This window comes from Rhincodon typus, chromosome 18, assembly GCF_021869965.1.
Source record: "Rhincodon typus isolate 14 chromosome 18, sRhiTyp1.1, whole genome shotgun sequence".
Lineage (NCBI taxonomy): Eukaryota > Metazoa > Chordata > Chondrichthyes > Orectolobiformes > Rhincodontidae > Rhincodon > Rhincodon typus.
Genome location: NC_063349.1, coordinates 2,803,616 through 2,828,808, shown reverse-complemented (window position 1 = coordinate 2,828,808; position 25,193 = coordinate 2,803,616). Strand labels below are relative to the sequence as shown.

At 40.9% G+C, this 25,193-nt stretch overlaps 1 protein-coding gene across 14 annotated transcripts in view; it reads left to right on the top strand.

The window, feature by feature from the left end:
- cnot4b (CCR4-NOT transcription complex, subunit 4b) overlaps positions 1-25,193 on the top strand; it is a 149,741-nt gene that overhangs the window by 70,860 nt on the left and 53,688 nt on the right. For all 14 annotated transcript variants that reach the window (XM_048608000.1, XM_048607995.1, XM_048607997.1 and 11 more), the window contains 3 exons: positions 1,960-2,017; positions 9,921-10,173; positions 24,464-24,961. In XM_048608000.1, coding sequence (XP_048463957.1) covers positions 1,960-2,017; positions 9,921-10,173; positions 24,464-24,961 — 809 coding nt within the window. The remainder of the gene's footprint in view (positions 1-1,959; positions 2,018-9,920; positions 10,174-24,463; positions 24,962-25,193) is intronic.

Sequence of the window (25,193 nt, the reverse complement as noted above, 5' to 3'; positions counted from 1 at the left end):
CAGTTGGGTGGGGCGCAAAGTTTCTCACCAAATCTCTCCCTGCTTTGTGGAAACATTTTTCCAGCCTTTGGTTATTGCTCAGTCAAAATCTTGGACGTGCCAATCAAAGTACATTTAATACTTGCAGCTCAAGGAATGCAGTGGTTTAAGAAGGCACTTGACACACCTTTACAAGAATGATGACAAATAGCAATAAATGCTGGTGCTGCCATCCCATCCCATGGATGGGAAAGGAGACTGTGTGGCCATAATGTTAATGTCTTGTTTTTGTAAATACTATAGTTTACACAGGTGTGAGACGTTCAAGAACGCCATCTCGGACATCACGTTGCAGAGGAAATCTATTTACATTTGAAGATTATTGGCCTGTGTGCAGCTTGATTTTTGAGACCTCTATTGAGGTTTTGGTTTCAGCAAAAGTTGTTGAACAATCACTGAGTGAATTTTGTCTATACGCTTAAGCTCTGCATTCTATTCTGAGTACTTGCCCTATGTTGTGCTGCTCTCCTGAAGCCCCTGTCTTGTTGCCACTGTTCAGTTTCTCCTTGGAAATTCTCCAGGTCTTATGATCAGTGACCCTTCCAAGATGTGGAAGCTGAGTGTTCTCAGGTCCAGTGATTTTTGGCACCCATTGCAACCAAGGTCTCATCCAGTATGCAAAATATGCACATATACTCAATTCATATCACTGGATGCTGTGCACAGAGATCTGAAGTGAGGGTCCCTACTGTTGAAATCCTCCTAGCTGACGACCGCTGACCATTGTGGAGTCAAGCTACAACAGCAGCTGAGATCATCTGAAATGGGAGCAACCCAGAAGTTGAACAGCTTTGTCTGAGTGATGCACCTGCTGAAGTACAAGGTATTTCATTAAAAGATTAGTTTCCATACACTATTCATTCAAACTGATCATTGGCTGTCAGTTGACTGCATTCTTAGGAGAAATAAAACATCTATTACTAAGTGGTGGTGCTTTTCAAAAAGCCAGCACTGTTCATAATCTCTGGTGAGATAAACTTTTACTTTAGGATAACAAGAAGCATCATACACTTAGGTAATGGGGAAGTGAATTAAGCTGCTTTGGCAATACTGCAGGATCATTTCTGGCTGATAATCCCTGGAGTCATGGCATTATATTTAAGGTCTTAACTTGGGTTCAGTATAGTTGTCCTCACCTCAGTGATTCTTGAGCTAATGTTGTACCATATCAATTTGGGAAGACTTGAGCTAATGAACAACTTGTAAACATTTCCATGAACAAATATATGTAAAAACAAAAAATGCAATGCAACTAACTAAATATTCTGTGTAATTAACAGTCACGAGTTCTTTGAATTGAAGATTACTGTGCTTTGTGAAAAGGAACAAAACTTGCACCATTCAATGGATAAACTCTGCAGTAGAAACCTTGACTAAAAGCTGGTCAGTTTTCATCAGTGCAAGTCTCGTTTTTAGTGGAATTTCTGAATACTACATTACTGTATTTAAGAATAAAAAGGCTCCAATATACAATGTCAGTGTATTAATAAAAGTACCTTTTTTATCCAAGATCATGAAAATGTGGCCATCTGGACCCTGAAGTACGGTTTTGCTGCTCAAATTTTAATCTCCACACTCTGCAGCCAATTGTGTTGGTTAACAGTGCAACTCGAGCCAATGCCTGTGCCAAACCAGATTTCAGGCATGTGACATAGACCAAGCAATGGCTTCATAATTATTTCATTTGTTGCTGTTCACTTGAATGTAGAAAAACCTGAGCTTTGTAATCTCTTGGTTAATTCCTAATTCACCTCAACTTTGATTTTACGTCCATGAACGCTGATGGGATCGTGCTCTGAGAGCCTTGCTTGTCACCTGGATTTAAAAAAAAAAAACAAAATCTGAAATCAGCAGACTGGCACTCAGGACTGTTGCAAGCACAACATTTATCAACTTGTTACAATTTCTATTTTTTTGCAGACCCGTGGATAAACCACCAGAAGCACTCAGTCTAGGAAATGGAGACAATTTACAACAGGTAAGATACGTTTGGATTCTTACCTCCAATTTATACTCTGTTCAGTCAGTCTTAATCCAATTGAATTGCCCTTCTATTTACTTTCACGCATTTTTCTTTTACTGATTGATGCATTGTGATTATTTTCCAGCATTTAGAATTCTGACTCGTTTAAGGTTGTGTGCCAATTTAGTCTTGACATTTCTATCTTCAGTTTGCAACCCTCTTTTGGGAAAACACAGCCAAATACAAAAGAAACCTTTGTGAATCTGCCAATTAAATGCCTTGACTTGACCCTCATGAGAACACCATTCTAGATTAATTTTAGGCGTATGGCCTTCATAACAGTACTCTTACTGACCTCTTTGTAATATGAGATTAGGCATTAGCTTGTTTGGCTCTTTAGTCCTGCTTTACCTTCAACCTTTCCAAGCATCATATATGTATAGTTGTTTCAACCAACCATTGCTGCAATAAAGCCAGATGTGGCTCAGCTTAATTCTCGCATTTTTTTTTTAAATGCACTACAGATAAGCGCATTGGAAAATTTGCTTTTATGTTCCAATCCCTCTGCGGCTTTGGCTGTATATATATCAAGCTCTTCTATTCCTGAAGTCTGTGCATTCCTTAATTGGCAAAAGATCACTGGACCTGAAACATCACTCTTTGCTTTCTCTCCGTAGATGCTGCCAGTCCTGTTGAGCTTTTTCCAGTACTTTTGTTTTTGTTTCTGAATGCCAACATCTGCAGTTCTTTGTTTCTTTGACTCCATTTTTAATTAATCCATCCTTGACTTGCGACTTCAGCTGCCTTTGTTTTAAATCTCTGAAGTTTGCTCCCCAAACATCTTTGTTGCTTAATCTGTCTGTTTTCTCCTTTTATGATATTCCTTTAAAGCTTGGATCATTTACCTTTATTTGCGAGCCAATGGCAGTGGATCTATGCTCTTGCAGGTAGAGAAGTGGGAGAATTTTGAAATTGTTTTGAACTAGATTTAATTTTAGAATGGTGTAACATCTGCTACACAGGATCATGAGCCATATCAAATAGGACTCGCAACACAGTGCAATTAAAATATTCAATGACCCTCCAAATTGCCCAATTGTTTCTAACCAGACTATGAGTAACAGATATCAGACACTAAGTTCATAACAGAAATTAATAGTTTTTGTTAATGCTGTACCTTCAGCAAAGCAAAGTTTAACAGGGTAGTCTGATTAATGTCTATAATTTACTTCCAATCATCTTTGATCATAACCCCTGAGCTTGTGCTGTCTCTGAGAGACACATTTAAGTTATAAGTTAAAAAGAATGAAAGTTGTAATTGTCCAGTTGACTTGGTTTAGCAACCATTGTTCAAAACTTGGATCCAGTCCTTGGGCAATGAGTTGTTCACAGGCATGTGGGACTGTATATCTTGAATTCCAAAGTCACTGGTCAACGCAAACAGTTTCTGCAGACTGCTGGAGCCTTTTACTTATGTCTTAAAGACTGGGGCTCTTTTTTTTTCTCAGAACTTTGAATAATTCAGGAACTGGATATAACTAGATAGTATTCAAATCCTCCCTCCAGCAGCTTTCACAGCCATGTTGCCTTCTGCCCAAAGCCCAGTCTAAACCAGTTCAATATATTGTCTGTCTTTTCAAAATCTGTTTGTTTGACTGGTCAGGTACTGGCCTCCTATTTAACATCCAAGTGACTGCCCGTCCTGGAGTGCAGTATATCCCAGGAGCTGAAATGTCTGCAGTAATCTTAAAATAATCATTAGCCTATAATTGACTTTCCAGGCCAGTTTCCAGAACCAAATGTTATTTTCGTGCTGGAAAATAAGCTGCTACTGCTGCTGTTAAATGTTCAACTCTCAACTTCAGCTTAGTTCCAACAAAAATGCGAAAAATAAAGAAAAGGAATCATAGTTTCAATCCAGTAATGCACCATATTTCAGAGAACTGTTGAAACCATTAGGATCCTGTACCCCACAACTGGGATGCAAGTACATGAAACTAATTCTGGGCTCTTGCAATGCTCTGCTAATTTAGTTATGATCATTGGTCCATTTTAAAAAAAACTGTTAGAAATGCTCCTAAGAAATATCAATAAGACTAGTGCCAAATGTGAAATAATCTATAGTAGTACAATCCATAAGTTATCTGGGAGAAAAATCACCTGAAAGATGCTAAACAGGATGATGCAGTTTGTATGTTGAAGTGTGGGGTTTATCGGAGAGGAGCACAAACATGTTAATGAATGAGAATGTAAACTTTTGATTAAAAAGCATATTTGCAAGAATCAGGAGACAAAGACCTGTCTGAAACTTCTTGACTTTTGATTCCGACACTGATTAATAGCAACCCCCGGCAACATCCACCACATCCACCAGCACCAACGCATAAATTGCATGAATTCTTCCAAAGAGACTTTCTCTCAATTAAACCTTATTACAATTTCAGACTATCGGTATTTCCAATAGGGTTTAATTGCTGGAAAGTTTAAGCCAGTAATTAAACAAGATTGTACAAAGGCCAAGGCACAGGAAAATAAGATGATCAGCTTTGCTACTTAAAAAATAATCACAGCTTTAACAACATTCACAAAGGTATTTCAGTAATATTCACTTTTGTCTTCCAATGGTTGTTACATTGAATCTATTTTTAATTTTAGAAGCCAAAAATGATTCAGAGTTTACATACACAATGTGGCTTGCTGTTGACTAGTCTAATAATGGTCCCTCCACTATGCTCCTTAACAGCATTAATCTTCAGCAAATGAATTGATAGCCCACATGTCATTGAATAGTTCACAGGAAGATTAATTCATCCTTCTTGCAGGCTACAGATACTAACATTTTGTGTATTTGGCTCTAAGCTGTCATCATACTTGTGCTGCAGTCAGCATTTTACCTGACATAACGAATATGACAACACCAATACAGTTACAGGGCCTGTGTTCTCTTCTCATGCACTTTGACTAGGGTGATCCATTCCATCCACTGTCATACAGTCAGTGCGGGCATGTTATAGCAGGATAGCTGCTGGACTTGACTGCATGAGTTGGTGTGTAAGGGTCAATAGCAGGTTGAGATAATCCCAATTTCTGGACACTATCTCTTGATCCTTTTTCGTAACACTAAACCACTTGGCCACAGCTCCTCCCTCTCACTGTAAATATGGATGCAAAGAACATTTTTGCCACTCAGTGATAAAACATGGTGCCCGGCAGAGAGCGGTGCTAACTGGATTCCTAATTTTTGTGACCCTTTGCAATCTGTTTGTGGATCCCTGGTCTACTCTGGTAATGTTCTCATTGAATTCTTGAAGTCCATGATGCTCTTGTCTCTTGGCATGAATTTGCATCTGTTGTCAACTTAGGATAAGCAGGTGTCTATGGTTGTAGGAAAAACCAGGAAAAGAGCAAGAGTCCCTGTCCAATTTATTGCCTTTATTTTCCTTGGAGGCACATTGTGTTCTGCATAGAATATGTCTACATCTTGATATTCCAGGCTTCTTGGCTGATTGAGGGAAAATGACAGGTTTATTATCTCCATGTTTGGTATGTGAGCATTATTAGCATTTATTGCTAGATGCAATTATTGCTTGAACAGATTATGTTGAGCTCCTGCCTTCAACTCATGCAATCACTGTGAAGGTTCTCGCACAATGCCATTAAACAATGTTGCAGTAATTTGAACCAGTGATAAAGGTACATGTGAACAGCATACTGCAGTGAGCATATGTACCTGTTGTCCTCATTCACATAAATGTGATGTCATCACTTGGAAGTTATGGCCATTAGATTCAGTACAGTCTCACCTTCCAAGCCAGTGAAAACGAGGGGACCAGCAAGCTTTCAAATGTTAGAATGTTGGAGATGGATCAATGGTATAAGTTCGTTTGTACCATTGTGTAAATTGATTTTGAGTCTCTTCACATTAAATTTTTGTTCATGGGTTGGAAAGGTAAACTGTCAGGAGAACATATAGAATTCAAGGGAAATATGGAAAGCTGACAAGAGGTCCTTTTAAATGGCTTTTGAATGCAGGTTGTGAGGTGTGAGATGCAAATGTGTTTTTGGTAGAGTTCCAAGGAAAAAACAGTAATAGCAGCAAAATCAACACCTGTTAGAGGAGTCTAACAGATGTTAATCCTGACTTAGGGCTCTCTGCTTCTTCCTTAAGCAAAGGACTAAACAATCCCCACCCAACACCAACTTCCACCACTTGGCTGAGCTTGTCTTCACCCTCAACAAGTTCACTTTTAACTCCTCATTTTCTTCAGGTCAGAGGGCTGCCCATGGGTACCCACATGGCCCCCAGTTACATCTGTCTCTTCATGGGGACCTTGGAACATTCCTCATTCCAGTTCTATTCGGGCCCACCCACAACTCTTTCACCTATATATCAATGATACTTTTGGTGCTGCTTCCCTGTCTTGTCCAGAATTGGAAAAGTTCATCGATTTTTGCTTCAATTTCCACCCTGGTCTCACTTTCACCTGGGCTATCTCTGACTCCTCCCTTCCCTTCTTCCCTATACATTCTCACACCCTGTTTCCTCTAAAGACTCCATCCCATTCTCTCAGTTCTTCCATCTCTGTAACATATGTTCAGATGAGGCCAACTTTGACAAGGGAGCCTCAAATGTTCACCTTCTTCCTCAGCCAAGGATTCCCCAGCACCATTGTCAACAGGGCCCTCAACCGGATCCGATCCATCTCCCGCACTTTCGCCCTCAACCCCTCTCTTCCCTCGCCCAACAGTGATAGGGTTCCCCTTGTCCTTACCTACCATCCCACCAGCATCCACGTTTATAAGGCCATCAGATGCTGATGCCACCAACAGACACGCATTCCCCTCCCCTCCCTTGTCTGCCTTGCGCAGGGACTGTTCCCTCTGGGACACCCTGGTCCACTCTCCTTCACTCCAAACACTCACCTAGAGCCCCACAGCACTTTCCCCTGCAACCGACAAAGATGTAACACCTGCCCATTTACTTCCTCCCTTCACAGTATCCAAGGGCCCAAATATAGCTTCCAGGTGAAGGAACACTTCACCTGCAGTTCCCACAATCAAGTCTATTCCATTTGCTGCTCACAATGTGGTGGTCTCTACATTAGGCAAACGAAGTGTAGACTGGGTGACCACTTCACAGAACATCTGTGTCCTGCTTACAACAAAAAAAGCCCTGAGCTACCTGTTGCCTGCCAATAACACACCACCCTGTTCCCTGGCCAATATCTCTGTCTCAGGCTTGCGGCAGTGTTCCAGAAAAGCTCGGCGCAAGCTGGAAAAACAACACCTCATTTTCCGCTTGGGGACGGTGCAACCCTCTGGACTCGATATTGAGTTCAATAATTTTAGGGCCTAAAATCTCCCATGCCCTAGCTCCCTACCCCAAACAGCAGGCCTTATTATCTCTCAGCCTGACATTGCACGCTACCTATCGTTCATCACTAAAAGTCCCCATTAACAGCTATTCACTCTCCTAGCCAGATTGTTATCAACTCCTTTGTCTATCCTACTGTTCTTCTCTCTCTTTGGGCTCTATCCCCACCTAATTTTTACTCCCTACCCCCTTCCTCTCCTTATCCTCTGCATTTAAACTGATGTTTTCCTAGCTATCATCAGTTTTGAGGAAGGGTCACTGGACCTAAAACGTTAACTCGGACTTTTCCTTTTTCGCAGATGCTGCCAGACTGCTGAGCTTTTCCAGCAAATTCTGTTTTTGTTTCTGTTAGAGGAGTGTTGGGCACAGCAATGCAGAAAAAAGTTGGAATTGATGGAAGTGTTCCTGAAGAAAATAATCCCAGGAGACTAAGATGATCCCAGGAGTCCCTTGAGAGGGACATGAAATTGAAAATTAAGTCCCTTTCTGAATTTGTATTATTGAATCACAGGGCGAAAAGTGCAGCAACTGAAAGGGTGAAGGGGGTATGATAGGAACGTAGAAACTGTTGAGGATTTGAGCTTTAATGTGCTAAGACTTATGATGCAGTTAAACAGGTAATTTGTACCTCATTGTTTGAATTTAGAAAGTAAAAGAAGGTACATGGAAACATGACTGCACAGTGCAGAATTGCAAATTGTCTAATTGGCACATTTAAAATACACTGGAAATACCGCCTGTAAAATGGGAAGGTTTCCATGTAGCTGCTTCCAGGGGCTCCATTTTCTGTGAAAACCTCAAAGAATGCTTCAGCTGAAATTTAGTTTGAAGGGTTTTAAGCAAAGCAACAGCCTATTGAGGAGAAATGCAGGAGGCACTGTTGAGATATGCTTCACTTAATCTGATATTTGAGCAGTTTGGATTCTGAGACCCACTAATTGTCATCTTCCCAGAAAGAGGCACAACGCTCAGCAGCATGTGCACTTTGCGGGGTTGACACCTGCATGGTTTTGACCTGAATGGTCTTTTTGGTATTTTGTCTTGAAATTTTAAGGACATAAAGTGAGGACTAAAATTTAGTTTGTGCAGTCAGAGTCATCTGTGACCTGTGAAACTCTGATAGTTGTTCTGACTGAATAATGCATGATGCACTTTAATGGGGGTTGAAAATCAATTGGAGGTTGGAACACGAAAGGAGACTGAGTGTACTCTGGCAGCCTATGTGTACAGGTGTGTTTGTGAGGGGAATGGAAACTTAACTGCTCTCCATATCTTGGATGAGGGATCAGAGTTGAAAATCCGTGTTTGCTAAATTAGTAGGCGGAATATCTTGAGGTTGGAAGTAGGAGGTTACGCTGCATCAGATTGAGTTTATGGGCAAAAGCAGGTAGGTGGAATTCATTATAATGAACATGAAGTCCAGTTAACAAAGACCAAAATCAGGAAGTCATCTTCAAACGAGAGAGACTAAACTGGAGAAGCAAAGGGGTTTCAGGTATAGATGAGTTAAAAATAAACCACAAGACAGAGGACAAGTTTGTACTTAATGGACTGAAATACCTAGAACCACAAGTTATTTCAGTTGCATGGAGCTTGTTTAGACCTCATCTCATAATTCAGTTTTGGATGGACCTTTTGAAGGGTATGTTGCCTTGGAAGAGTTCAGATTCATCAGATTATTTCTTCATGAAATGGGTGGTGATGGAGAGGTGTTGGGGTGGTGAAAGCCACTTTTTAATGGCTGTCCCCAATTTCCCTTGAGTCATATGGTTGAAAAGCTGCTGTTGAAGAGGGCTGCCCGTATTTTGTTCCAATGTGCATCGAGGAGCTATGATGTATTCAGAAGTGTGACCTGAAGGGGAGGCTGGAGCTTGAGATGATTCCATGTGCATCCTGCCTTTGCCCACAACCAATCTTGAGGACAGTTTTTCATGTGGAGGTTCAAGTGTTGAAAAGAGTTAACTTGAGGACCAGTTGGATAAATATGGCTTGTATCTCCTTTGATTTTTGTGTGATGAAATGTGAGTGGATGGAAATAATTCAGCATTGATTTGTACCCTTCGTCCTTGATTCCAAGGTAGACCACTTAAATGTGAAATAATGAAACATCTTTTAATACTCAACCTAATAGAAATTTCATTTTTACAAAAGGATCTGGAGTCTGAGTGAAAAAAAATTTAAGAATGATTTACGTTTACTTAGCTTGGTGTCAAAAGAAGTGTAGTCCAGATGCAAGTCAGCCACGGAATGATGAATGAGTTGAAAAGACTGAATGGTCTATACCAGTGAGAGACACTGAGCTTAAAGATGTGAAAAATACTTGTCAAACCATTTTCGACTCAACTTTGAGGTGCCTTTCAAATCTGCTGAAGTGCTGTGAAGAGTTGTACGTTGACTGCATCTATCTGGACAGCTGCACCTCTTATTGAAACAGCCCAGAGTCAATGGAAATTTTGATTTTTTGTTTTATTTCTCATTTTCTCTATTTAGATTGTACTTCTGCAGCAATATAAATACTAATGTGCAAATGCCTTTGTTTTTCAGATCCCAACCAGTGAAACACCGTCACCACCCCCAGGCTTAACAAAACCCAATCCAGTCGTCCCCATTAGTTCATCGAATCATAATGCAAGGTCTCCTTTCGAGGGGGCTGCAGCAGAATCCCAGTCACTCTTTTCAGACAACAGTAACTTCAGACATCCCAATCCCCTCCCAAACAGCCTGCTTTATCCCACTTCATCACCATCAACACACGACTGGCCAACAGCACCAGAGCCACAGAGTCTCTTCACATCAGGTATGTGCATTTGCCAGTGTTTCACTGGATCTGGGGATCATGTTTGGGCATGTTATTAAAAGACACTCTGAATGGAGTCTGAACTTAATTAATAAGTGTTTTTTCTTTAGGTTGGCAGGGGTATACAGAATACAGATTTGCAACTGAGCCAGTCACATCTTAGAGTGTACTGTGTTGAAACTGCTGACTCATTAACTTGCCGTTTCAGCTTGGGATAAGGCAACCTTGTGAAGCTTCCAACTGCAGTCAGCACTGCTATTAAATTTTTGCAAATGCGAATTCACGTGCAACCAATTCAAGAATTTTTGGTGCCCGCATTGAGGCTAATTTGTTGACAGCCAAGATGTTCTGCTTGCAAGGTCGTTGTTCTTAAAATGTATGTTTACTCCTCCAACAACTGTTGATGTTCTGATGATCTGTCAATTTTTTTATTGCACTAATTTTTCCATATTTATTTCTCTAACTTTGTTTCACCATTAATGAAATTTCATGAGGTTTTGTATCATTGTGTAATACTTTTGTTTTCCCCTCAAAGATTATTGTTGCACCTGTTTTTGGTAAGATGTATTAAGTACATTAGTATTCCAAGTCTAGTTGATTTAAGTCCAAAATCTTGTAATGTATTTCAAGAATGTACCAGATTTTCATTGTGTTCTTGGTGTGCACCAGGGATAGGTTTTAATCCATGCTCCATTATTTTGTGCATATCTCATTTTCTAATAGTAGCACCTAAGTGATTCAGGGTTACTCCATGGACGAGCAGTACAGTTAAGTAGAGCTTTATCAAGGCCACCATACCCATAACTTTGAAATACAGCAACACCAAACTGGGCTTATTGGCTGGGCTCTGAGAGCGCGTTATTATGCTGAGGAGGGCCTTGGGGTCACACAATAGACACCTTTCATTAAAAGTGAATGGCTAATGTGCAAGTTTTTCTTCTTTTGTGGGTGTCACTGGCATTTTTTGCCCATCCTTCACTCCCTGGAACTGATTTAGATGGCCGAGAAATTCAGAATCTTCCACATAAGTGTGTCTGGAGTTGAAAGTAGTCCAGTCTGCATGAGAATAGCAGATTGTCTTCCTAAAGGGCATTAGTAAACCGGATGGGTTTTTATTATAATTGGCAACGATTACATGGTTGCATTCAGGATTTGATTGTGGATTGATTGATTTTTTTTTTTAAACTGAGATTTTACCATTTGTGGCAATTGGATTCAAACACAAGTTTCTAGAATATTGGCCTAGGGCTCCAGATAATTTGTCTAATACAATTCCCATTATTCACTTGATCAGTTAGCCTAAATTTAAATTCTATAATGGATGAGTAGGGCAAACCCTTTGCAGTCTTTCAGATGTGAAATGATAGTGTAAGGAAAGAATCTTGTTGAGATTTTTATCTGAAGATGTGGCTGGAATGCACCATTTTTGGTCTTGAGATAACATTACACATTTGTGGTGGACCTATCTGTTGTAATGTTTGATCTTGAAAGGTTGGAAGTTCACAAGTCTAATCAAATTTCTTCCAGAGTTGGCTCTAATGGACAGTTCTAAGACCTAATGTGAATCTTCTGGTATTTGGCTGAATACATCTTTTCAAATAATTGTTCTACGTGAATTTTCTCCATGTAATTTACTTCATCCATTCCCTTGACACATTGCTAAATGTGCTGATGCTAAATTCCTTATCAGATGTTTGACTTAAGCTTTTGCACCACCCTGTCGTTATCCCTCTCCACTCCTCCAATGATCCCACCGTGGCAGATGAAATTTAAATTGAATGGAAATCTAGAATGAAAAACAAGCCTAAAACTGACCATGTAACCTTTATGTATTGTCATTTAAAAAGTCACTTTTTATTTCCAAATGTTGTGGTCTGGATGGATAGATAGACCCCAGACCAACAGCCACATTGTTGACATCCTAACTACCTCCACGTAATTAGATGTGGGCCATAAATGTTAAGTTGGCCTAGTCAGTGATAACCCATATCCCATGACTGAATTTGTATAAAGGTGTGACCTATTACAAGGCCTATTCATGGTTGAGCTCAATTGGAGCACAATTTTATAAGACCATTAAACATAGGAGCAGAAGTAGACCATTCAACCCATTGGGTCTCCTCCACCATTCAACAAAATCACGGCTGATGTGATAATCTTCAATTACACTTTCCTGCCTTTCCCCATAACCCTTGATTCCACTACCGAAATAAAAATCTATCTCAGCCTTGAATATACTTAACGACCCAGCCTGCACACCCCTTTGTGAGAAAGAGTTCCACATGTTCGTGACCGTCAAAAGAAATTCCCTCCTTGTTCTACTCACTTACAGGATGTGAGCTTCGCCCATTCATTGCTGAGACCGCAAGCAAGAGTTAACCACAATGCTGTGGATCTGGAGTCGCTAGTAGATATGTTTGCTTCCCTGAAGGACATAAGTGAATCAGGAACAAAAACAAAGTTGCTGGAAAAGTTCAGCAGGTCTGGCAGCACCTGTAGAGGAGAAAACAGTTAACGTTTCGGGTCCGGTGACCCTTCCGCAGAACTGATAGTGGCTGGGAAAACATCAGTTTATATGCAGACAATAGGGAGGTGGGTGGGGTAGGGAGTAAACAATAGCTTAGAGCCCAGAGAGAGTTGGGCAGACAAAGGAGTTGCTAACGATCAGGTTGGGAGGGTGTTAATGGGGACTGTTAGTGACTAAAAACAGGGGGTGTGTAATGGCAGGCTAAGTGGTAACAAGGCCTGGTCTGTGGGGTAGGGGGCTGGGACATGGGAGAGTTTAGGCCCTAAAATTATTGAACTCAATATTGAGTCCGGAGGGCTGCAGGGTCTCCAAGCAGAAAATGAGGTGTTGTTCCTCCAGCTTGCGTTGGGCTTCACTGGAACACTGCAGCAAGCCGGAGACAGAGATGTTGGCCAGGGAGCAAGGTGGTGCATTGAAGTGGCAGGCAACAGGTAGTTCAGGGTCTTTTTGCGAGGAGAACGTAGATGTGCTGCTGAGCTTTTCCAGCAACTTTGTTTTTGTTCCTGATTTACAGCATCCGCAGTTCTTTCAGTTTTCATAAGTGAATCAGATTTTTCCAAGAATCGACAATAGTTTTGTGGTTGTTGTTAGACTTTACTGAATTAAATTCCATCATCTGTCATGGTGGAATATGAATACAGGACATTACCCAGCTCTCTAGATGAACTGTGTAGCAATAGTGCAGTAGTACCACGAGGCCATCACCATTTAGCCCTTCTCGTCCCTGACTTCAATGTGTGATCCCTTATTCAGAGATAGTGCCCTCTGGCCCTAGACTCCCCCTAGACAGGGGGAAGTAGCCTTTCCACACCTACCCTATCAAGCCATCAAAAATCTCATGTTTTTATAAGGTCTCCTCTTATTTTCTAGGTTCCTTACCCATATATTGATATTTCTTGGGGCCTTTAGCTAAGGAATGAAAACTGTTCAATATTATAACTATTGTCTGACTGGTACCTTCTATAATTTAGCAAAGCTTCCCTAATTTTATCTCACATTCCACTCCTTTTGAAATGAAGGCCAGTGTTCCATTTGCCTTCCCACTAGCTACTGAACTTGGTTCTAGCTTTTTATGATTCATGGATGAGGATTCCCAAATCCCTTGGTGCTGTAGCTTTCTATAGTCTTTGTCCACTTAAACAATTCTTAGTATCGCTATTCTTCATGGAAAAGTGCATAACCACCCATTTCCCCACAATATATTTCATCTACCCAGTTTTTGTCCACTCCCTTGACTTGACTATATCCCTCTGCAGACACTTGGCCATCTGCTTGGCCTTTCTGCTTATTTTTTGTGTTACCTGCTAACTTGGTGATAGTACATTCCCTTTCTTCACGCAAATCATGAATGCAAATTGTAAGTAATTGTGGCCCCAGCACTGCCTTTGGCACTCAGCTAGTTACAGTTTGCCATCCTGAAAATGTCCCCCATCCCAGCTGTCTTCTATCAGTTAGCCAATCTCCATTTGTGCTAATATACTTCCTCCAGCTCCATGGGCTGTTGTTTTGTTACGTAATCTAACGTGGCCTTATCAAACGCCTTCTGAAAATGCAAATATATCCAGTACTTCCCCTTTACCTATCCTGTTTGTTACATCTTCAAAGAATTCTCATCAGCTTCAGGCATGATCTCCCTTCCTGAAAAGGTCCTGACTCTGCTTGATCATAATATGTATTTCTCAATGTGCTGCTCTTAACTGTTTATGATCAACTCTAACATTTTCCCAAAAATGGACATTAAACTAACTTGCATAAGAACAGGAGTATGCCATTCAACCCTTGGAGCCTGTTGCAGCATTCACTAAGATCATGGCTGATGTGTGGCCTAACTCCAAATCCCATCCTTGGCCCCCTATCTCTCAATATCTTTGCTTAATTTTTTAAAGGTCTGTAATTACTTTTTTATTGTCTTTTTATCTCTTTAAATAAAAGTGTTACATGGGCAGTTTTCCAGTCCTCTGGGAATGTTCCTGAATTTTAGGATTCCTGAAAGATAATTTATCTCCATAGTTGCTTCCTTTTAATGTCCTAGGGTGAACCCCATCAGGTCCAGAGACTTGTCTGCACTTAGCCCCTTTAGTTTCCTTAGCACTTTCTCTAGTGATAGGTATTGTATTAATAGCCTGTCCATCCGCCCCTGAATATTTACTAACTTTGGGCGCTATTCATCTTTTCTACTGTGAAGACTAATAGAAAATATTTATTCAACTCCTGCCATTATTATTGCTCCAACCTCATTCTCCAAGGGGCCTATGTTCACTTTGGCTTCTCACTTCCTTTCCGTATTTTTAAAGAAGCTATTGCTGTCCGTCTTGAAAACTTGCAAATATACCCTCAAAGTTTATTTTTTCACTTTGGTTTTTGGTTGTCTTTTGGTTTTTAAAACTTTCAGTCCTCTGGTTTACCATTAATGTTTGCCACATTTTGGATGTTTCCCCAATCTGATGCTGTCCTTAATTGTCCTGTTTATCCATGTACTGTTGAATGATGAATTATCCTGTGTGAAGTTTGCAACAGCATTCCTTTTTAATTTTTGTTTTCTGGAAATCCCAAATACTGATATTCATAATCCTACTAACAACACTTCAGTGAAATATCATATGAATAATCTGTTTTCTTTGGCCTGAATCAGCAATTTGTGACCACCTTTCACCTGAGCATGTTGTCTGTGTGCTCCCAATTCTCAACAATGTTTGTAATCTTTCTTCTAAAGACTTATGCCTTTGTTGTCTCTCTTCATCCTGTTCTTTCGATTGTTTATTGAGGTTAAGAAATGAGAGTTAATCTAAGTGGCTGAAGGTCAATATTTAGTCAGAATTGTTATGACCTTTTGGAGTCAGTTAAGAGTTCCACGCTTTCCTACATGCATGAGCATGCCACTGTCCATTTTCCACCCAGCCATGTTGCAACTTTTTGGTATGCTAAATAAGCAGTGTTTTCTTATTGATTGGGAATTGGACTGAGATTTATCCAAATTTAATTTCACTCAGGATCTCAGGAACAAGCATGCAGAAAAGACTTGTAGCCTGTCTGACTTAGGTAGGTTCTGAAGATGGACAACTTTTATCAAAAGACATTGCATCATCCAAACCCCTGACACTTTGTATTTATATTGTGCACTCAGTGCTTGATGGCTCTGTAGTGCACTGAAGCGTAATCATGTGCTTGATGTAGGACCACTAGTGTACTAAATACCTTTAAGTGTGAAAATTAATTTCATGAAACCCTCATTCTCTTTGTCAGTGCTCCCTCCTCCTAAAAATAATCTCAAATAGTATTAAATAACGGTGTGGAGGAGAGATTGTACACCTTATTCACTACTACTGTAATACTAAATGCATGTCTGTTACTCAGTTTATTTTGTTAAAGGAATAGTTTTAACCTGGTTTGTAATCCTTCAGTTGCAGTCTAATTGATGTCAGTTGGATTGGGAGGTTGGAGAATTGTCGACTTACTGTGTCAACTTTTTCATGCTAAAAGGGAATCTGCTTCAGGAGTTGACTGCTGAATGCCAGCTTAGGAAATGCATTTTTCGCTTACATATGTTTAATGTCCTCTTATCCAAAGTCACTTCAGAGCTGTGTTGGTAACAATTAAATCTCTTCTAACGTATAGAATTTAGCAAAAATGTTACAAAATGTAAACCAGCACACTGGAATGTTGATAAAACTCCTGATTCAATTCGTAGCATAGTTGTGAATTTTTTTTTGTCCTATACTCAGAACTTGCCCCTATACTCTGAATTCATTCTCCTGCTAGCAGATAATTGTTTAAAGCTCTAAGTTATTGAGAACTGGAGTCAAAAGCTAAACTAATAACCACTTCTCTATCATAAACTCATTTAAGCATTTTATTTATTACAGACATGGGCAGTTGACTGGATTACGTGCTTTGATGGCAATAATACATTGGCTATATTAGGTCACTGTTCCAAATGACGTCCTGGCCCTCCTTCCAACAGAATTTCTCCTGTGACACTATGCTACTGTTATTGGAATGTGAGCTGAATGTATAAATGCTTATCTTCAGACCAAAGTAGTAATGTTAGAGCAGGATATCATCCATTTGCACGTGTTCCCCTTTATAATGGTCTGCAGGGTGTGTGGTACTGAAACAGGCTATATGGCCCAAATTCATCAATGTTGGTGTTAATATTCCTTCCTGTGTTTCCTCATCTAAATTTTTCATTGCAACATAACTTCCCCTTAAATCTTTGTATCTCTCACTGCCATTGGCACACTTGACCAGTTTTAAAGCATTTCTTGTCTTGTGCAGGAAAGCTTTGCCATATGCAGTTGAGATGTTGTTTTGACCTTGACAGTAAAAAGTACCAATTCCACTCCTTTCACCTTTTTGTACTTCGATTTGCATGTACTGGGAGTTAGTTGACTTCATCAATTTTGTCACCCATACTTGAGGGAAAATCTCAATTGTAATTGTTAGACTATGAAAAGACATCATGCTTAACCAGCAGATGAACTCCGGACATGGTTGAGAACATGGGACTGGGATATCATAGCAATTACAAAGACGTGGCTCAGGGATGGACAGCACTGGCAGCTTAATGTTGCAGGGTGTAGATGCTACAGCAGGAATAGAAAGGGTGGCCCCAAAGGAGGGGGAGTGGCATTTTTGATTAGGGATAACATTAGGGCTGTACTTGGTAGGATATTCCTGGGAATAAAACAGGGAAGCTATTTAGGTGGAACTGAAAAATAAGAAAGGGATGATCATCTTATTTGGTTTGTATTATAGACACCCCGATAGTCAGCGGAAAATTGAGAAACAATTTTGTAAGGAGATCTGTTATCTGTAAGAATAATAGGGTGATTATGGTAGGGGACTGGGACTGTAAGTTGGTTAAGGACTTGGATGGAGAGGATTTTCTGATTGTGTGTGGATGAATCTACTAAAGAAGATGCAAAACTTGACCTACTCCTGGGGAATAAGGCAGGGCAGGTGACAGATGTTGATGGGGGAGCACTTTGGGGCCAGTGACCATAATTCTATTACTTTTAAAATAGTGATAGGAAAGGATAGACTCGATCTAAAAGTTAAAATTCTAAATTGAAGGAAGGCCAAGTTTGACTGTGTTAGGCAAGAGCTTTCAAAAATTGATTGGTGGCAGATGTTTGCAAGTCAAGGGACAGCTGGGAAATGGGAAGCCTTCAAAAATGAGATAGAGATTCCAGAGACATGCCCCTGTTAGAGTGAAAAGTGAGGCTGGTAAGTGTGAGGAATGCTGGATGACCATAGAAGTTGAAGCACTGGTTAAGAAAAAAACAAGGAAGCATACGTCAAGTATAGACAGCAGAGATCGAGTAAATCCCTAGAAGAGTATAAAGACAATAGGAGTGTACTTAAGAGGGAAATGAAGAGGACAAAAAGGTGACATGAAATAACTTTAGCGAATAGGGTTAAGGAGCATTCATAGGAATTCTACAAATGCATTAAGGACAAAAGGGTGACTAGGGAGAGAATAAGGCCTCTTAAAGATCAGCAAGACCACTTATGTGTGGGCCCACGGGAGATTGGGAGATACTAAATGAGTATTTTGCGTCAATGTATGCTGAGGAGAAGGATATGGAAGATGCAGAACATGGGGGAAAGAATAGCAATATCTTAAAATGCCTATAATTACAGAGGAGGCTGTGCTGGATGGCTTAAAATGCATAAAGGTGGATAAATCCCCAGGACCTGATCAAGTTTACCCTAGAACTCTGGGAAGCTAGGGAAGTGAATGCTGAGCCCCTTGCTAAGATATTTGTATCATCAATAGCCACAGGTGAGATGCCAGAAAACTAGAGGTTGGCTAATGTGGTGCCATTATTTAAGAAAGGTGGTAAGGTAAAGCCAGGGAATGACAGATCAGAGAGCCTGACATCAGTGGTGGGCAAGTTGTCAGAGGAAATCCTGAGGGACAGGATTTAAAAGTATTTGGAAAAACATGGACTGATTAGGGATAGTCAACATGGCTTTGTGTGGGGGAAATCATCTCATGAATTTGGTTGAGTTTTTTGAAGAAGAAACGAAGAGGATTGTTGGACATCACAATGTGGACTTCAGTGAGGCATTCGACAAGGTTCCTCATGGTAAACTGGTTAGCAAGGTTAGATCACATGGAATACAGGGAGAACTGGCTGGAAGGGAGAAGACAGGGTGAGTGGTGGACGGTTGCTTTTCAGACTGGAGGCCTGTGACCAGCAGTGTGCCACAAGGATTGGTGCTGTGTCCACTGCTTTTCATCATTTATCTAAGTGATTTGAATGTGAACATAAGGGGCATGGTTAGCACGTTTGAAGATGACACCAAAATTGGTGGTGTAGTGAACAGTGAAGGTTACCTCAGAATACAATGGGATCTTGATCAGATGGGCCGAGGAGTAGCAGATGGAGTTTAATTTAGATAAAGTGAGTTGCTGCCTTTTGGAAAGGCAAATAAGTGCAGGATGTATACAATTAATGGTAAGGTCCTGGGGAGTGTTGCTGGACAAAGAGACCTTGGAGTGCGGGTTCGTAGTTCATTGAAAGTGGAGTCACAGGTAGACAGTGAAGAAGGCAGTTGGTATGCTTGCCTTTATTGGTCAGTGCGTTGAATATAGGAGTTGAGGTCATGTTGCGGCTCTACAGGCCACTTTTGGAATACTGCATGCAGTTCAGGTTTCGCTGCTATAGGAAGGATGTTGTGAAACTTGTAAATCTTTTCTGAACCCTTTCAAGGATGTTGCTGAGGTTGGAGTGTTTGAGCTGTCGGGAGGGACTGACTAAGCTGCAGCAATTTTCTCTGGAGCATCGGAGGCTGAGGGGTGACCTTATAGAGGTTTATAAAATCATGAGCACGGATAGGGTAAATAGACAAGATCTTTTCCCAGGAGTGGCAGCGTCCAAAAGTAGAGGGCATAGGTTTAAGATGAGAGGGAAAAGATTTAAAAGGAACCTAAGGGGCATCTTTTTCACACAGTGTGGTGGTGTGTATGGAATGAGCTGCCAGAGGAAGTGCAGAGGCTGGTACAATTACAACATTTAAAGGGCATCTGGATGGGTGCATGAAAAGGAAGGATATGGGCCAAATGCTGATAAATGGACTAAGTTTATTGAGGCAATCTGGTCCATGTGGACCAATGGGTCTGTTTCTGTGCTGTAAATCTCTATGACTGACTCGGTGGTTTAAGCAAACTTCTGTGGTTCATTGCTATCACTGCAATGTAGAAAAATCCATTTGATTTGGCACATCTTAAAGTTGTGCCAATGTATAACACTGGAGAGATTCAGATTATCGATCTGTATTGTCACACATTAATACCACTGATGGGCTTCTTCTTGATGGGGCTTTGTCTAAATTCAAAATGTTACCTCCAAACCTCGGATAAGCTAGTTTCAGTCTTGGCTCAGGCCTCATCCAGGAGGTGCTTTTGCTAGTGTTTCTGTCCAATCAAAAGTCCTGGTCCATCCCCAACACAAGTGCATTCCACCTACTGCCCCTTCTCCAAAATCCCTTTCCCCCCTCCCCCCGTGTTCTTGCAGATATCAAGATTCTGATTGAAACATAAGCAGTAGGACCTTCATTGCCTGTAATGGGCACAGCCAAATCAAACTAAGAATTTTCATTATCAATCGCCTTTCAGAGTGTTAGGACATTGCATTGGCTTTCAAGCATTTTGTAATGTTTGCCACTTGTAGGTCCATTGTCCAACTCTGTTCTCACTGTCACTGATAGCTTTTTGACATGCTTTTACCACATCCAGACGACATGACAATTGCTTTGTAGCCTTTCCATTCTTGTATTGCTGTATGTCCTGAACTTGTTTACAGTTGTAAACAAAATCAATAAGGTTATCAACTCCTGACTCATACTTACTCCTTATCCATTACGTTTTTTGCAAAATTTTAATTAATTCCTGAAGACTCTGTATCACATTAATTCCTTGTTATTTCTTCTAGTCCATTTATACTTCCCATTCATTTCCCTCCAGACTTCTGTTTTCAACTCTTAACTTAGGACTCTTGCCAAAAGCCGACACACTCTTCCTTGAATCCCATCTCCTAGACCAAAGTTCTCACCGGTACCAACCCTGTCACCTGCTGGCTCTGTGCATTTTTTTGGTGTTTGTTTTTTTAGTGCTAGTTTGTCAAATGCCATTGAACATTTATTTGTTCAAGGTACCAACTAAATTCAAGATTTGAAGAACAATCGATAATTTGTGTTCTTCACAGTTCAAGTTGCTATGTATGTTGGTGTGTTCGCCAAGCTGGGAGGTATGATAGCAGATGTTTCATCCCCTTATTAGGTGACGTCCTCAGTGCTGTGGAGCTTCCTGTGAAACGCTGTTGTCTTGTGCCGGTTTGAATTTGTATGGTCTGGTTTTTGCTGCTTCCAGCAGGTGCCGGTTCTGGCTGTGCGCTGTAATGGTCGGTATATCAGGTTTTACAACATACAGCCGGAACTGGCACCTACCAGAAGCAGCAAAAACCGGACCATATAAATTTGAACTGGCACAAGGAAACAGCATTTCACGGGAGGCTCCACAGCACTGAGAATGTCACCTAGTAAGGGGACGAAACATGTGCTATCAAACCTCCCAGCTCGGCGAACACACAAATGTCTCTACAGTCAGCACCCGAGCTACAAATCTTCACTCAAACCCTGATCAAGTTACTATAGTGTGGTTTCATGTATCTGCTGTTATGGATAATCTATCTAAGCTGGTGGGGTGAGCATACAGCACAGCTGTGTCACAACTGGTAACTTTCTGCGAAGTAGTTGTGACAGCAGTAAATGGAGTGGTTGGTATTTATTACCAGACAACAGCAATAATTAGTGTTTACCCCCTGCTTTTGGAATCTGAACTTTGGAAATTAATTTCAGTTAAGAGTACAACCCGCCTTGATTCAGCAAAGTTCTATCTATGTCTTTAAACTGAGAAAAGAGCAATTTCAGTTAGACTTCAAGCAATGATCCAAGAGTGTTCTCCTACCAAAAGCTTGAGCACACATTACAGGCCAGCTCAGTGTGGAATAGAAGGTGTGCTGTGTTATGAGAGATGCCATCTTCATCAGCAACCCCATGCCCACGTTCAGACTAAGCCTAGAAGATTCCATACAACTTAGTAAGGAACAGGGCAATCCTCAGCCAGTGCCTTGGAAAGGGATCTCATCAACAACTTCACTGTTTTATTTGTTATTGACCCATGGTCAGTACTGACGAGACAGCACTTGGTGTTTATTACTGGTTGCCTTGAAGGCATTGAGTCAGCTAGTTATGTTTCAAAATGGTGGATTCATGAATTTTTCATGAAGGATATTGGTGAATTGGGTTTGTTTTTAATAATCCTGCGGGCAGCTACAATATCCACAAACAGAATTATTCTGTGTTTTGTGACATTTGAAGTCACGACCTCTGACTTGCCAGTCAAGTGCCATAACTGTTGCGTTGCCGTTGTTCAGAGTTGGCTATAAAGAGTAGTTCCCCCTTGCCCCGCCCTGCCTTGTCCATACATGTTCTGCATTTCATTTTTCCCAGATGAAGTGTAATACCTTTAATTGCAGAATAAAGCTCGCACTCTTAGCCAAAAATGTACCTCTGCCAAGTTGATGCATTGTTCCATTCCTCTGCCCCATTGTGATGTCAAAAGCTTCTAATTAGTTCTAAATGATGGGCCCCTTCAGAATTAGGATTTTGACTGTGTCTTCATTCTGTTTCTAAATTAACTACTTACTTGTGGATCTATTTTAAAAGGCAGGCCTCCTTTGACATAGCAGAAATAGTCAGATTTCTGATCAGTAAACCGATGGGGAGACTCCTGAGGCCAACTGAGTTCATTTTTGGGGATCAAAGTCTGTCTTTTACATTGCAGTTTGGACTTATGCACTTTTGTTTGGACTTATGCACAAGATATTTTATCCTTAGCATCTCTAGCTACCTAGTGCATATTCTGCTATCCATTTTGCTGAAAAATATTACGTAAACTATAACAAGGTTTAGCTTGAAACCATAATCCTAGTCATACTTCTCCTGGAATCTGCGATAAGAACAAGTTGAGAGAGAAAGCAGTCACATTTTTAAAATTCCTTGTGTGTTCTCAGGATGTCCCAGAGTAATCAAAAAAGTATTTGGAATGCCAATCAGCGTGTTGATTTGTAGAAAACCAATAGTGACTGACTAAGCAGGGTTAACCATCGATGTGACATAATCAATTCAGCATGCAGCAGGCACCAAGGGCTGAGTGGCCTGCTGCTCCTCCTAATAGCTTTGTAAATTGTTGTAAGAAGCCATGATCTGGACTTAGAGCCAGTGAAGTTTACTTGTGAAGTAAATCCTCACCTGCACATGATCTATAAATGAGGATGTTAGTTTGATTAGCCTGTGAGCTCACTCTTAGGCATGGGGTCCAACACCTGTCTGTCTAGTGTCACTGGCCTTTTAAGACATAATCAGTTGTGGCTGCTGACAGCAAGGTTACTGTGCGTTGACTACCATCTTGGGTTACCATGGTCTTGTTACTATAATACCTTAAGAACATCTTTGTTGCCCTGTCTTACCTGTATGACATAAGGAAACTCAAATCATGACCCTTCATTCTCAAAAGGTTTAATCAAAACCAGTGCTTTAAGCTGAGTGCTATCCTTCAGCACTGCAAGCAGATGGCTTTAAACATCTGTCCCCACCCAAACAAACGTCCTAGAAAACAGATGATGCAATGCTTGTGATCCAATTAAGATGAGTTATCTTGCGTTAGTATTGAATGAATAGTCAGTTGTTGACAGAGTTTTAATGTTAGAGATGGGTCTCTGGGAAGGAACAATTCAGGCAGTTAGTGTGTGTATTGAACAGCACCAGGCCCCCACCCCAAGCTAATTACTTTCCGCTGATGTTGGGTTTTGGTGCTGACCTCTTACAACTTCCAGCATGTGAAATACTGGTTGAAACAAAGCAGAAATGTGGTTGCTGTAATGTGTGTTCACAGTTCTTGTGACAGGCTTAGCACATTGCAGTGTTCATATGACATGTGGAGCTGGCTGTTTTGAAAGCTGGAGAAATGCGGCATCTCACAGCATTGTTAGAAAAACAATTAATGTTTTGAGTATGAAGACTCTGCTCCATGCAGCAATTAATCTGAAACCAAAGCTTTGTGTAACTATGATTGCATGGTAAATGAATTTATCTCAGGGCCAACATTTAAAATGCTAGCTGTAAACTGTAAACAGTCTGCCTGTGTGTCTTCCATCCTGAACCAAGCAGTGGCTTCTCTGCTTGAAGTTCTGTTTTAAAGCTCAGTGGAGCTATACTGTAGCATGGACTAACTTCGTTGTGACCTGATTTTCCCTGCCCCACTTAGCCAATCGTCCTTCACCTATTACCCTTACTCTTAGCTTATTTACTTGCCTCAGCACAGTTTGCTCACTACCATTATGCTAATAAAGAGCAAGAAGGGACAGAAAAGGAGCTTAAAACAACAATAGTTCCAAGAATGGGCTTTGTAGAATTTGACAGCAGCCCTTGGTGTTTACATGAATGGCTTTCTCCTGTGTGTAATTGAAGCCTTCGTATCTACACTTAATGAAGAAATAGCTGAATGAACACACTAAACTGCTATTCTTGCTTAAGGTCTGTCTGGGATCTTCACTGATTACTTGTTTTGTTGAAAAGTAATGGGCAGGGAATTGATGGAACTTTTTCACGCATTAGTGCGTGTTTGACTTGGTCATATAAATGCACTTGGAGAAACATGTACTCATTTCTCTCCTTTCCTTCAATAAATTGCAGAAACAATCCCAGTATCCTCATCAACAGATTGGCAAGCGGCTTTTGGGTTTGGCTCCTCCAAACAGCAAGAGGATGACCTGGGTTTTGATCCATTCGACATCACCAGGAAAGCCTTAGCAGACCTGATAGAGAAAGAACTCTCAGTCCAGGACCAGCCTTCCAACACAAGCCTCACTTCCCTCACCTCACTACAGACCCCTCCGCAAACTGCAAACAAAGGCATTGGTGGCTTCTTGACCCCCTCTGCTGCCACAACAGCCAACTCCATAGGCAACTCTTTCCCCAACTCCATATTACCGCGGAGGTTCCCAGCTTTTCAGCACAGAGCCGTCTACAACTCGTTCAGTTTTCCGGGTCAGGCACGGTACCCATGGATGGCCTATCCTCACAATAGCATGATGCACTTGAACCACACAGCAACACCCACCTCGAACAGTAATTTCTTGGACTTAAATATACCACCTCACAGCACAGGACTTGGTGGAATTCCTATATCAGGTAGGTGGCAACCGGTGGATAATTCTAAATTTACCAACTTGCTGTACCCTTTTACAAATGAATGTATAAAAGCACCTTGTACTGGACTTAGCTGTCGAGGGTCATTGTTAGAACTGCTCCTAGAGATGGGTTTTTGTGATGATTGCTTATTTATGACTTGACTTAGGTCATCTTCATTGATAAATCCTAGCAGTGCTCAGGGCTTCCCAAATGGCTCAGCTGGGAGTCACAG